Below are 14,077 nucleotides of genomic sequence, written 5' to 3' on the forward strand. Positions count from 1 at the left end.
AATTGTCCAATGTCCATTTGCCAGGTTCCTGTCTACACTGTGGCCCTCAACCTGCCCTCCCATCAGTTTACCTGCCACTTGGAACAGAAAACAATGACTTCATGCTGACAGTGGTCATTTCTGTCTGCAATCACGCGGGTGACAGACAGCAGACCCAGGCAGCAGTTAAGGTGGGTGGCAGCCACTGTTTCTCTACTGAGACAACTTCTTGACTTGTCTAAACCTCAACAAAAGGGTGGCCAGGTTGAAGGGAGCCGAGGGTATGACCAGATGAGTGGTTGATTCATTCATTCCTTCAATATGTATTTACAGAGCACCTACTATGTGCCCGGTCCTGGGGATGCAGCCGTGGACAAAACAGATGTGGTCTCTACCCTTGTAGATTTTATGACTAGTGGCCAGTATAGGGGAAGGGCCTGGGGGACTTGGGGTGGGGGACCTGAGGGAGATGGGGGCAGAAGGATCCAGAGATGAGTTAGGCCAAGCGCCTTCAGAGTCCAGAGGAAGGAGGACCAAGATCAGCCAACAGGTCTATAAGGCAGAGGCTGGAGAAAATCTCAAGTGAATTTCAAGGGTCGGAGCATGGTGGAGTGGAAGGGCCTGAGAGCACGATGAGGAGGGCAGTGAGGCAAGAAGTAGTGACCTGCCTGAGACTTGCTTTTGGTGGCCGCTGGCTGCTGGCACAAGTGGGTCCACTGCCCTCCAGCCTCGGGAGAGCCCCCATGCCAGGTGCCAAGCCGTCCAGCCCTGCTCTGCTTTACCACGTGCAGGCCAGGAACTTCAGGCTCCAGGTTCTGGAACAAAAACCGATGGGCTGAGATCCTCCTGCTCTGAGCGTGTCTCTGGTCTCCCGTTAGGAGGGACGTGGAGGAACTGTGTGGAGGATGAGGCATTTCAGGCCACAGTGTGGGACAATGTCACCGCCACTCTGCAGGGAGGGCGTGGCCCTGAGCAGCTCTTCCAGCTGGCCAGGTCTGTGTCATCCGTGCTGGACCGGCAGTGCCAGGGGCCGGGCTCCGGGCAGCCGCTGAGAATGGACGCCAGACAGAAGGTGCTCCTGATGGACTCCTCTGTCCCTTTGCTGGGGCCCTGGGGTCTGTATGCAGCCATTCTGGGTGGGCAGTGGGGTCCACGGATCTGTGGAGAAGTCTTTGGTGTCTCCCGAGCTGTTGATGTCACCTCCCTCTTCCGGTCTTTTCGGTGAGTGACATAGGATGAAGGAAGCCTGCTTTCTCTGCTCAGGCTCACGGAGCCACAGGTTTCCAGGGCAGGAGGGAATTTAGAGGGTACCACTCCAGTCTCTTCCTACTAAAGAGGATGAAACCGAGGCCCAGAGGAGAAAAGGGACCCCATCTTGGTCATACGGTTAATGGTTTGATGTTGTCCCAGCTCTGTCATTTACCATCTCTATTGTCACAGGCCTGAATCTCTCTAAGCCTCAGTTTCCCCACCTGGAAAACAGGGACAATAATAGTATTTTCCTCATAAGGTTGTGGTGAATGTTAAGAATTATATTCACTGTAGCTGTGGGTCAAATTGCCAACATTCAACCAGCTTTAATCCGCAAAAATGGCCATTCCACGTGCTACAACCTAGCATTAGAAACAACTCTGGCAAAAGGTACGATCACTTCCTCTCCCAGTGTGTGCTCCCAGGCATGCTACCTGTGTCACCACACACAGCATCACACCTGCTGGGCACGGAGGACAGAGGACAGGCCCTCTGGTTCCTGAAGGGTTTGCCTGAAAGTCCTCAGCACGGTGCAGAGAATGTGAGCAGCTTTCCCGGGTCCACATTTCCAGTAGGTGGTGAAGACAGGAGCAAACCCAGGTTCGCCCTTCCCCCGCCCACCTCCAGCCCTCTCACCGCAGCCCCTTCCTTCACCTAGTTCCCCCACTCCCATCCCCCGCCGCACACCCCACCTGGCTCTCATTCACCCCGAGCATGACTTACAGCAAACTTCCCTTTGGATGCCCTGGGGTCCTAAGCACACAGACTGCACAGCCTGACGCAAGGTCTTCTCATCAAACACCAGAGTCCTGTCGGGAGACAGATGTCAAGCTCTAACTGGGCAATGGAGAAGATTTTAAGAAGGGCTCTGTTGAGAAAACTGGGGGCAAGGTTTCAGAAACAAAAGAGAGAGAACACAGGACCCCAGGGGCTCACCCTGAAGTGACCAGCATCCTCAAGGGGCAGCTACGCGTGGAGGGGGCTCCCTGGTAGGAGCGGTGGCTTTGAAGGATGAGGCAGGCAACCCCGGCAGGGAGGGCGCCGGGAGCAAAGCTTCCAGCTCTCTCTCCTCCTGCCCTCTCGTCTCCCGCTGAGTGAATCCATGGGCCAGAGGCTCAGCAGCCAGTGACATCTCCATGCAGGCAGCCTCCAGGACGGCGACCAAGGATGGGGAAGAGCTGCAGAGGCAAACATGAGATTATCCATTACCTGACTTTCCTTCCAGAACGTTCTGACAGGAGTCCCCTCATAGGGCTCTTCTTTCCTCCATCCAAGCCGCGCCCTGAATGGAAGCCTGGCTGCACCCTGAGCTGTTGGCAGACGTGCTCAAACTCTGCAGCTGCTGTGAACGACTGCTAGACAGTTAGAAGAGTGAGTTGTGAGTAGCAAGCAGGACGGGAGGGTAAGAGGGATTACTCACCTCTGTCTGTGTTCTTCCAGATTGTTGCCATGAGCCATGTCTGGCCATGTACATTTAAATTAAAATTAATTTTAATGAAATAAAGTTAAAAATTCAGTTCTCTGGCTGCACTAGCCACATTTCAAGGGCTTAATATGTAGTCACATTTGGCAAGTGGCTATGTTACTGGACAAAACAGGGACAGAACATTTCTATAAACGCAGAAAGTTCGATGGGGTGGTGTTAAAATTATTTTCTTAGGTTTTTCCCTGCCTCAGCCAAAGCCAGCCCCTCTCATTAGGGCTTTGCGGCTTAGAAAGCATGTTCCCCGGAAGCCCCAGGAGGTCTGGCTTAAGGCTGGAGTTGGGGGATGGCTGGAGGGGTCCTTGTCCCCATTGCCCCAAAGGCACACAGGGACCCAAGTCTGCAGCAAGACCTCCCATCCATACTGGGCCAACAAAGTAATCCAATTTCTGAATTTCAAGCCATTTTAGTCACAGTGAGACCCTGAGACACCATTTGTTTTTAAATAATGCCAGATTTTACAAATTTTTTTTTTTTGGCCGTGCCATATGGCACATGGGATTTTAGTTCCCTGACCAGGGATCAAACTCAGGCCCTTGGCAGTGAGAGTGCGGAGTCCTAACCACTGGACCGCCAGGGAATTCCCCAGGTATTATAGATTTGATTTCAAGATTTGGAGAAAGCTTGAGACATCCTGTATTAGTTTCCTCCTGCTGCTATAACAAATAACCATTAACTTTATGACTTAAAACAACACAAATTTATTATCTTACATTTCTGGAGGTCAGAAGTTTGAAATGAGTCTCACTGGGCTAAAACCAAAGCGGTGGCGGGGCTGTGAACTGTCTGGAGGCTCTAGAGGAGAATCCACCCATTGGCTTTTCCAGCTTCTAGAAGCTGCTCACATTCCCTGCTCCATTTTCAACACCAGCATCTTCAAATCCCGACCCCTCTCCCTCTGTCCCTCTCTCCCCATCTCCATCTCCCTCTCCCTCTCCACCACCTCTGCCTCCATCATCACATCTTCTCTGACTCTGACCCTCCTACCTCCCTCTACTAAAGGTCCCTGTGATTACATTGGTCCCAGCTCGTTAATACAGGATACTCTCCCCATTTCAGAATCCTTAACTTAATCAAATCTCCAAAGCGATTCTGCCGAAGTGCCTTTTGTCATGTGAGTAACATATCCATAGATTTCAGGGATTAGGATGTAGCTATCTTTGGGAGGCTATGATTCTGCCCACCACACATCCTAGGAGACAAGAAGAGGTCTACCGGCTTTGGAAAACCCCACAGGAGCCTGGTCACCTTCTCAGACACCAAATCTTTCTGAAACAGCTTCATCAAGCCACTGGAGTTACATTTCCTCTCCCCACCTTTCTATGTCTATGCCAAGGTCAGAGAGCGTATCCTCTCTGTCTGCGGGGTCACTGCCTGCGGTCAACGCCACCTTGGGGGACATGCAGAACGTGCAGGAGCTGGCCGAGGTACTGACAGAGGCGACCCGCCGCAGTGAGGAGCTCACACCCTTGGCCCAGGTGAGTAGTTCCCACCCGCTGAGCCAGGCAATAGGACGTGCACCTCTGCGGTGGGTGGCTGACAACAGACCCCAACCCAGGTCACAGGTCCCTCAGTCACAGGGCCCCCAAGACTTCTGCCTTCTTGTTTCCAAGGCTCCCACATGGGCGATGCCAAGGGAGGGAAGGTGCCCCTCTCACAGCCCTGTGTCTCCCGCTGCTTGTGATGGCCTGTGTGCTCACACACCTCACTCCCCCGCCAGCCGGTGCGCACCTGAATCTAACTAATCATTGGGTGGCCAAGGGTGTGTCCAGATGCTGCTGCTGACCCGACCATGGCCCCCACTTGAGTGCACTGTGATGTACAGCTGCCAGCTCTTGCCTTTCTTTGCCTGGGGGCCTTCTCTGACCTCCCCTCCAGAGTCCACTCTGCCTGCCCACATGGCAGGTTGGACATGTCAGGGGTTCAATGCAGTTCTCAGTGACTAATGGGCTGGGGTACAGATACCCCGGCTCCCCCGCTCCTCTTGGTGGAGACCTCCCAAGTAGGACTGAGCCCCAGGTAAGTGGCTTGATCACACCCCCTGGACTGGCTTCCTACCCTTCCCTGTCTCACTTCCCCATTCTGCTTCCAGTGTTTCCTGGGATTATCTCCAAATAAATGACTGGTTGTCAAATTCTTGCCTTAGGGCCTGCTTCTTGGAGAACTCAAATTGAATCACCACTTTCCCAACACTGTGGCAGCCAAATGTCAATAAAGAAGCCATAAGCAGTAAAGGGGAGAGCTGTCTTGGCTCTGCCCCACCCACTCTGTCAGGAGGTTGTCCCCCTCACATTCCTGGTCCTGGAGCCTGCTATGCTGACCTTTATTTCTGGGACCCTGATCACCCTAATATCATACTTCCCACTTACACATCCATTTGCTCATGCATCCCTTCTATGCACATACATCTATACACGTACATATACATCCGTCTCTCCACCCTTCCACTCATTTATCCATGCATTAATTTTTCCATTCATTCAACAAGTGCTCCCCAGATGCCTAGTATGTGCCAGGTACTATGCAACTCATTGAAAATTCATCAGCAAATCACATAGACGTGGCCTCTGCCTTCATGGCACTTTTAGACAACTGGGCCCGCCGGTTACTAAACCATTTCACAAATACATATATAATTACAAAATCGGAATAAGTGCTATGTCCAGCCAGCCAGCCAGCCAGCCAGCCAGCCATCCATCCAGCCAGCCAGCCAGCCAGCCAGCCAGCCAGCCAGCTATCTCCAGTCAGTGAATGTTTACTGAATGCCTACTATGTGCTGGGCATTGTGCAAGGCACTCTGGGAAAGATCCAGAGATGCATGAGGCTAGTGTCCTGAAAGAACTTAGCACGTGATAGGGAAGGAACACCTGGCCTCAAGTCAGCGACACAGGCAGCTTGTGTGATGGGCCCAGCCCAGATTTTCCCTGGCTTGAGCCCCCACCTTGCACAAAACCACATACGCACACTCATTCATGCTCAGATACTTATACTCCCACACCCTCAAACCACATTCACTCAGACACACATTCACACACTTACACTCACACATACCCACTTACACTCACATATACACACACTCAAATACTTACGTTCACACACAGCCCCCTCAATACACACATAAACACTCACATTCAGGCACGTACAGTCACACACCCGTCAGACGTAACACATACACGCACGCACAATCTGTGCACTGATAGGAACTCTGCACAAACGTCCAGCCCTCCTGCTCCTCACGCCTGCCTTGGCTTCAGCGAGGCCACATCGTCACCCAAGGGTTTGGGTTGCATGGGGAGTGGAGTCTGAGCCCGGGTGACCCCATGCGATGGCTCTGCCTGTGACTTTCCATTTCCCCACGAATAAGACCTGGGCTGTGGGCAGATGTCAGGGTCCAACGGAGCAGCACGGACAGGCGCATAGTGAGCCCTGCCGTGACCCCGGCGCCTCCCCTTATCAGTGCGTGGCCTCCACAAGTCATCACTCTCTCTGTGTCTCTGTCTCCCCGTCTGCCAAACAGGGGTTGTAAAGCACCTGCTGGCAGAGGCTGGAGTCTTCTAAGTGCTTACTCTTGGCTCCCTACAGCACCTGGTGCCCAGTAAAGGGCCTTCCATCATGGTCTCCGCCTTGCTCCTCTGCCCTCTCCCCGTCCCTGCCAAAGGGCACACTAGCCTGGCGGCAGTAGCCAGAGGTGGTATACGGACACCAGTCCACAGCAGTGTCCCCTGTTTCCTTTTCCAGACAGCTACAGTGTCCCAGCTGCTGGGAGCTGTGGGGCACATGCAGGCCGCCGTCCTGCCGGGGGGACTGCCCGGGGGCCTTCCAGCCACGCTGGCCGCCCCCTCCATCTCCGTGTACACAAACAGGTAACCGGCTATACTGTGGTATCCCCTGACCTGGCTCATGCCACATCCACATCCCAAGACCCTGTGACAGGCAGAGCCCAGGAGACCTGCCTGGCAGTGGGGGAGTGATGGGACCTAAAGTGGAAAGGGCTTTTCACCAAGAGAAGTTCCCCGTGTTGGGTGTCTGTGCAGCACAGGAAGGGAGGTGGTGAGTGCTATGCTAGTGTCAGAGCCACGCATGTGTCCCGAGAGACGGGTCACGGTGGGCTGTGCAGGTGAGGGGGCAGAATGAAGTGGACTAGCCCACTTTTAACCTCACCCAGAGTGTGTCTGGCAAGCCTGCTGCTCCGTGGACCTGTGGGGATTCCAGAGGCACTTGCCTTGGGAGTTTGTCCGTGGAGCTCCTGCCTACCTCTCACTGAGCCCTCCTGCAGTACCTGGGGATGGCCTCCCCCTTCCATCCCTCCCCCTGACAGTCGTGGGCTGGACGACGCTGCAGGCACGCTGAGAGCCCCGGCACCGAGCACCCTCCCTTGGTTCCTCCTGCCAGGGCTGCGCTCCTGGATCCCAGGGGCAGTTTCCCAAAGCAGCATCCTGATCAGCACCAGGAACCGAAAACAGATCCCCAGGCTACTCAGATGCGATGAGGTCAAAGGCCAGTAAAGATGGTTTTATGGGAGCCCATGACATCAGAGGTCAAGTAGGTAGGGGAGGTAAGTCTGGAGAAATGTCTACAGCCAAGCTCATTTACTCATTCAACAAAATATGTACTGACCACCATCACGAGCCAGGCGCTGCTCTAGGCACTGGGGTGCCACAGTAGGCAAAGCTGGCCACAGCCCTGTCCTCATGGAGCTGCCAGCCCAGAGTGGAAACACTGGTTGCCTTTTATGCTGCTCCTACTGATGCAAATATTCAGAACTATCTACAGGGATCACAAAAGAGCCGCCCACTCTGATGCTAAAGCCGGGATCCCTGTAGAGCAAGAGGTGGGCAGGTCTTCCTCTGACTCTGACCTTCTCCCCTCTCTCCCGGCACCTCTGTTCTCACCTTGTGGAAAGAATACAGCCCCGGAGTTAGCGAGGCTCCCCTGTGCACGTTGCTGCTGCCAGCTCTGCGACCTTCACCCTGCCCGCTGCCCCCTCCCTTGGCTCCATGGAGGACGGTAGAGTGCCTGTGGACATAAGGGTAACAATGGAAGGAACCTCCTTGGGAACAGCCCTTTAGAGTTTGCAAAGCACCGGCACATATATTTGCTCATTTATGTTGATAACAACCCTGTCAATTATGAAATTATTATGCCCATTTTACAAGTGAGGTTCAGTGACTTGCCTGTGACCACAAGCAAAGTGGCAGAGCTGGGGCTCAGACCCAGGCCTCTGACTCCCCAATCCATCCTCTTTCCACTGTGTTGTGGAATTTATCCAGCAGCCCTGGTTTAATTAGTCATTGGAAATTAAGCTCTTCAGACTTTGTTCCATAGCTAGGAAACAGTAAACTCAGGGCTCTTTCCATTCCCAAATTAGGGCACATCTGACTCTCTGCTCCTTGAGCCTCAGAGAAAGCAGACAAACTTCTTTCTCTTAGAAACTTGCTGGCTTTGCAGGAAGAAAGGCTCAGACTGTTTATAGCCCAGTAACTGCTCGGCTGTAACAAGTCCGATTGGGTCTCTAGGCCCAGCTTTCTGAAGCCACAATCCTGAAGGGGAGACACATACCAGGACAGACAGCAGCAGCTAAAGGCGGGGCCCTCCCAGTCACCCCACAGGGCAAGAGCCACTTGTCCATCCCATCTTAGGAAACCTCATCCTTCCCACAGGGACCTAGTCACCTTCCGGCCTTTGGGGCCCTTGGCTGACACTCTTTGCTCCTGGTTTCAGATGATGAGTTTCCCAGAGAACCCACTCCCAGCCCGAAGTCACTTCGACGTCAGCGGAACCGCTGGTGGCCTCTCTCTGCCAGCCCTGGTGGGCAGCTCATCCCTGTGAAGAATCTGTCGGAGAATATCGAGGTGGACTTGGGGCGCTCTCAGAAGTCAGGAAGTGCTTCTGTCTTCTTTTTCAACTTGGTCAGGACCAAAAGTTGGTCGGTTATGGAAAAAAAGAAAGATTAAAGAAGAGAATCATTAAAAATGATCTTCACCCTCCCTTAAGCGTTGTATTTTAACGTAAAACTATAAATGTACGTCATTATCAATCTTAAGGTGTACAACTGAAAGTTTCTTTAAATCTGTTGATTGGAATTTTAATCATCTTCACTACATAAATCATCCCCTGAACATAGTTAGATTTTCTTTAAAGTGAGTAAAAAATGTAGGCACACTGGTACAATATGAGTTCAGATTCTTTTGAGATTTTAATGACTTTTTTTCCAATCTTCTACAGTTTTCTCATCAGTGACTAATTCAATAGCAATTTGTCCCCACTCATCTTTGAGTCTTCTCAAAGCCTTCAACTTAAGTTTTTATGCAAATAGTTCTTTTACACTCCTACTTTGTCAACTTATCACTCTATGAGAGCTATCATCAAAATGGACCCTTATAATCACCAGTACAATGGACGTTAGCAAGTGTGGGATCAGACACAACTGTCTATTGTTGAGCATACAGCCTGACAGGTAGGAGGGGCTGCCAGAATTACTAGAGAGGAGATGTCGTAGGTTGTGTTCCCTGGAAGCCGGCACTGAGAAGGTGTTCGTGGTGCAAGATGCTTGCTAGAGATCAACGCCTGTGGAGAGTGAAGAAAGAAAACAGGATTGGACAGAAGTCAGACTACAATCCAGACTCCACAAAGGCTCAGTCAACCCAGAGGGGGCTCTGCAGCAAGTAGCAGCCACCAGGGCTCTAGCAATCGTGTTTGCTATCTTCTGTATGTTATGATGTTTTGATATCTTAAAAATCTTGCTGGCGGGGAGAGACTGCCCCTCCCAGGGCCGGCCAGCTCTCAGAGAGAGCAAGGGCTCTGCCAGGGCACACCTTTCATGCGAAAACCAACCAGTCCTTAGTCTATACCCCAACCACCCCCTTTATCTCACTCACTCACCAGGCCAATATTCAAGCTCTGCCCCAAATCATCCCAGGGCCAGGTACCAACTAGAGACCAGCCCTATAGCCAAAGTCTGCTGGAATTATTCAGACTGGCCAATCCTAAGCTGTTTTCTATGCCCTGTCTTGCCTTTCCTGTGGAAACCCCAGTAAAGCTGTGGACTAGGCTTTCCCCCTTGCCTGCTTCTGCATCCTGACCGAGTGCTTCCCCTGTGGCCCTGCGTGGCATGGCAGGTCCTCCGCTCCTAGGAAATATAAGTAATAAATTCTTCAGGGCAGACCCTGAAGGAGCTGAGAGCTGGAGCCTGTCTGATGACCATACTCCCTGTGACTGGGTAGGAGGTCCTTCCTGGAAGGAAGAGCTGGGTGGCATATTCCTGTGTCTACCGTAGAGGGCCACCAGGAGCAAATAAAAAGTGCATGGTGGGCATTAATCAGTCTGTTTTTAAAAGGGGATGGAGGGCATCAGTTAATCTGGAGAGCTGATTAAATGGAGAGTGGTTGTGAGAAATTCTAACGTAAGAGTAAAAGCAGAGGAATAGCAGCAACTAATTGTTGAGCGCTATTGTGTATCTGGCACTTGACTCAGTATTTTGTATATGATAACATTTTGAATAATCACCGTGAGTCTATGTATTCTACTAATGACAAGAAACTGAGGCTCAGGAGTTCCCTGGCGGTCCCGTGGTTAGGACTCCGTGTTTTCACTGCTGAGGGCTTGGGTTCGATCCCTGGTCGGGGAACTAAGATCCCGTAAGCAGCACAGTGAGGCCAAAAAAAAAAAAAAAAGAAAAGAAACTGATGCTCAAAGTGGTCTGTTAATTGGTCAGAGGTCCCAGAGTTAATATAGGGCAGAGCCAAGATCAAAGAGAGATCTCTGTGCCTCTGCGGCCTGTGCTCCTAACTTAATCTTACTTGTTCCACTCTTTGATCAACACCACCACTAGTTCATATGCCACCTTTGTGCAAACTAGAAAGATGCACCCTTGTGCACTTTCTGTGCAGATGCAGCCCCAAGCTGGGGTGAACAGCTTGATGAGCACAGGCTGAATAAAGGTCCCCAAGCTATCCACATCCTCATCCCTGAGCCGTGAATATGTCACCTGACATAGCAAAAGGGGACTTTGCAGATGTGATTCAAGTTAAACATCCTGAAATATAGAGATGATCCTGGGTTATCTGGGTGAGCCCAGTGTCATCAAGAGGTCCTTATAAGAGGCAGGCGGAGGGGGAGTTGACTCCAGAAAAGAAAAAGGTGATTTGATGACAGAAGCAAGAGGTTGGGTGATGCAAGGAGGGTCCATGAGCCAAAGGACTGCAGGCACCTCCAGAAGCTGGAATACGCAAAGAAGTGGATTCTGCCCTGGAGCCTCCAGAAGGAACTAGCCCTGCCAACTGCAGGGCTGCAAAACCTGTGAGACTGGTTTTGGGCTTCTGGCATCCAGAACTGTAAGAGAATAAATTTGTGTTGTTTTAAGCCACCAGGTTTGTGGTCATCTGTCACGGCAGCCCCCGGAAACTAGTGGAAAGAGCAGAGCGGAGGGCGGATTTCAGGTCCCCAGGGGCTCACCCTGCCCAGCAGCCCTGACGCCACTGGCATTGCCGTCCTGGCACACCCTTGATTTGACTGTTTCTGATGACAGATCCTGCTGCCTCGGCTTTCAGAAAGACACAGTGAGCCAACTGTGTTGAACCTGACCAGACCTGAAGCTCTGAGGGTGAACCTGGCTTCAGGGGGCGTGGCTTTGGGGATCCAGCTGCACTGCAGACCTGACATCCCCCTCGTGCTCAGCCTGGGCTACGGCTAGCACCCCAACGAGACCAGCTACAACGCCCAAGCTCACCTCCTGCCAAAGGCTGCTCCAGGTAGTCCCAGCACTGAGCCAGTTTCTTGAGCTGCTTCCTGGCAGATGTGACCAGCTTAAAACTTGAGAATCAGGGCCATAGGGAAAAAGAAAAAAAAGAGAAAAAACACTTGCTACATTCAGTGCGTATTTTTGTTGGTGGTATTATTACTATTATTAGGTGATATTAGGTGAACACTTATTATATGCCCTGAAGAAGCTGACAAGCACTCACAGAAATGAACTCATTACAATCCTCATAATAGCCCTTGGGGATGAAGATGAATGAAATTTCTACTTTTCAGATAAAAACAGAGAGGTTAAGTAACTGGTCCAAAGTCACACAGCCAAGAAGGGACAGAGTCAGAATTTGAGCCCTGGTCAGTCTGACTTGGCAGCCGTGCTCAGCACCCTGACTTGGGAGTGCCTCTTCTTCCATGCTCCTGGTCTCAGGAGGAGAGGGTACTCCTAGGACATCGGGGCGGCCATCAGGATCGGATTCCCTGCCAAGGCATCTTGGTGCCCCTCTCCCATCATGCTAGTCCAGTTTCCATGAGGCTTCAGACTGACCCGGATCCCCCCTTCCTGCAGATGGGCTGTCCACATGGATCCTGAGCCCAGAGGACCTGCATTTTGGAGAAGGCATCTACTACCTGACTGTGATCCCCCAGTATGACCTGGAGCCGGCCCCCGGCAGGGACTTCACAGTTGGCATCACCACCTTCCTGTCCCATTGTGTGTTCTGGGATGAGGTCCAGGGGACTTAGGACAACTCCGGGTGCCAGGTAAGGAAAGGGAAGCAAAGAAGAAGGTGGTAGAGCTGAGACTCAAACCCAGGTCTGTCCCCAGAGCACAAGCTCTAAGCGACGTGAGGCACTGCTTCTCCAGAGCTCACAGAGCCCTTGGAGGCATGTGGCCCTACTAATTGCAATCAAATCCCTGTCTCAGGGCAGCTCAGCTCTGCCTCCAAGGAGCCAAGCCCATGACACTGTCCTGGTGACAGACATTGGCTCTGAGGCCATCAGAAGCCATCTCTGAGGTATCAGTGTCCCCCTTCCTTCTCCCATGCCTTTGCATATGCTGCTGTCTCCCCCAGGACACCCTTCTTCCCTACCCCGCCTGGAAAACTCCCATTCACCCTTCGATCTCCCAATCCAATGCCACCTTCTTTGGGTGGCAGATGTTTGCAGTCTCCCTCTGTTGCACTTCCATACCCTCCCCAAGAACAGCCACTTCCACATCTAGTTGAAATTTGTCACACACCTGTCTCCATCCCCTACACCATATACCTTCTTTCATTCATTCTACAAATATTCACCAGGTGCCAGGCCAACTGATAGGGATACAATGATGAGAAAAACCAGTGAGCTTTCAGTCTAGCAGAGGACACAGACAAGAAGCAAATGGCACATATGTCCAATGACAACAGTCATAAGTAGTGTAAGAAGCCAGGTCCCAGCAGAGCCACAGAAGGGGACTTAAAGCCAAGCTCCTTCCGGGTTTGTTTCTGCTGCATCTTTGGCTTCCTTGTCAACTCCTGCTTCCAGCTGTCACACATAGGGAGCCCCCCCCAAAGTGCCAAGAAGAGACGAAGGCACATTGAGATGTCCAAGAGACAGTGGGTCCCCCACACCTGAAGCACAGGTCTTTGTACCTCGTGAACAAGACCCTGGGTGTGCTGCAACCTTTTAGAGTCCTTGCTACCAAAAGCTTGTCCGATCCCCACGTTGCTGGCAGAATACCCGCTGCAGGCTGCCTTCCGAGGCCGGGGGCTCAGAACAGGATGGTGCAGGGGCTGGCGGCCCGGCTCTGCCATCAAACAGACTTGGGTCCAATCCCACGTCATCAGTACTTGCAAGGTGACCTTGGACAAGGCACCCCACCTCTCTGAACTTTCCCATCTGCAAATGGGGATAAAGGATGGCTGCCACTTACCACAGGGTGGGACCTAGACGAGGTTAGGGGTATAAAGTACTTAATGTGGTGCCTGGCACATAGTAGGTGCTCCACAGATTAAAGTGATTGCTGTGTTAGACACTCTGAGCATAGAGGAGACAAAACTATATAAAATGGAAATCAAGGAAAACAATGGACATAGGATTCTGCATGTAGTTGGGTTGAGGGGGAGCATGGGGACAGATTGGGGGAGGACCACTTAGCTAAACGTAACTTATTGGAAAGTTCCTAGCTTTTGAGTGGAGTCCTGGGTTCCCAGGTGCTTATTATGTTATTAAGAATAAACAGCTACTAATGCACACGTACATGAATGTGGGGTGTACAAAAGAATGTGGGAGTTGTGTTATAGTGCCAAAATTATATTAACCCAATATTGTGTACCTGATGCTCATTATAGATATAGATGTTGATACAGATATAGATGCTGATACAGATATACAGAGATCATTGAGGAACCATAAATAAGTGAATGGGGAAAAAAATAAGTAAATGGGATCACCAAGTTTGGATGGAAAAACACCACTGTATTCTCAAAATAACTAAAGAAAGTTCCAAATCTGTAAACTGCAGACCTTATTGGGGTGGGTAAATGCAGAATTATTGCAAGGGGTTTGAGAACTGCATTCTTATTTATACATTTTTCTTGAAGGATACTAAAGGTGAAACTACTGTCACAAGGG

General features: G+C 51.4%; 1 protein-coding gene across 1 annotated transcript in view; it reads left to right on the plus strand.

The window, feature by feature from the left end:
• Positions 1-14,077, plus strand: part of LOC309617699 (polycystin-1-like protein 2) — a gene marked incomplete at its 5' end in the record, with an annotated part of 99,076 nt that overhangs the window by 50,555 nt on the left and 34,444 nt on the right. Inside the window, 13 exon segments of the mRNA XM_082370218.1 lie at positions 25-209; positions 935-1,200; positions 3,773-3,827; positions 3,910-4,455; positions 6,296-6,576; positions 7,617-7,632; positions 7,636-7,743; positions 8,435-8,510; positions 8,513-8,565; positions 11,241-11,402; positions 11,406-11,463; positions 12,033-12,205; positions 12,209-12,226. Coding sequence (XP_082226344.1) covers positions 25-209; positions 935-1,200; positions 3,773-3,827; positions 3,910-4,455; positions 6,296-6,576; positions 7,617-7,632; positions 7,636-7,743; positions 8,435-8,510; positions 8,513-8,565; positions 11,241-11,402; positions 11,406-11,463; positions 12,033-12,205; positions 12,209-12,226 — 1,997 coding nt within the window.

The sequence above is a fragment of the Balaenoptera borealis genome, assembly GCF_965194805.1.
Source record: "Balaenoptera borealis genome assembly, chromosome: 19".
NCBI lineage: Eukaryota > Metazoa > Chordata > Mammalia > Artiodactyla > Balaenopteridae > Balaenoptera > Balaenoptera borealis.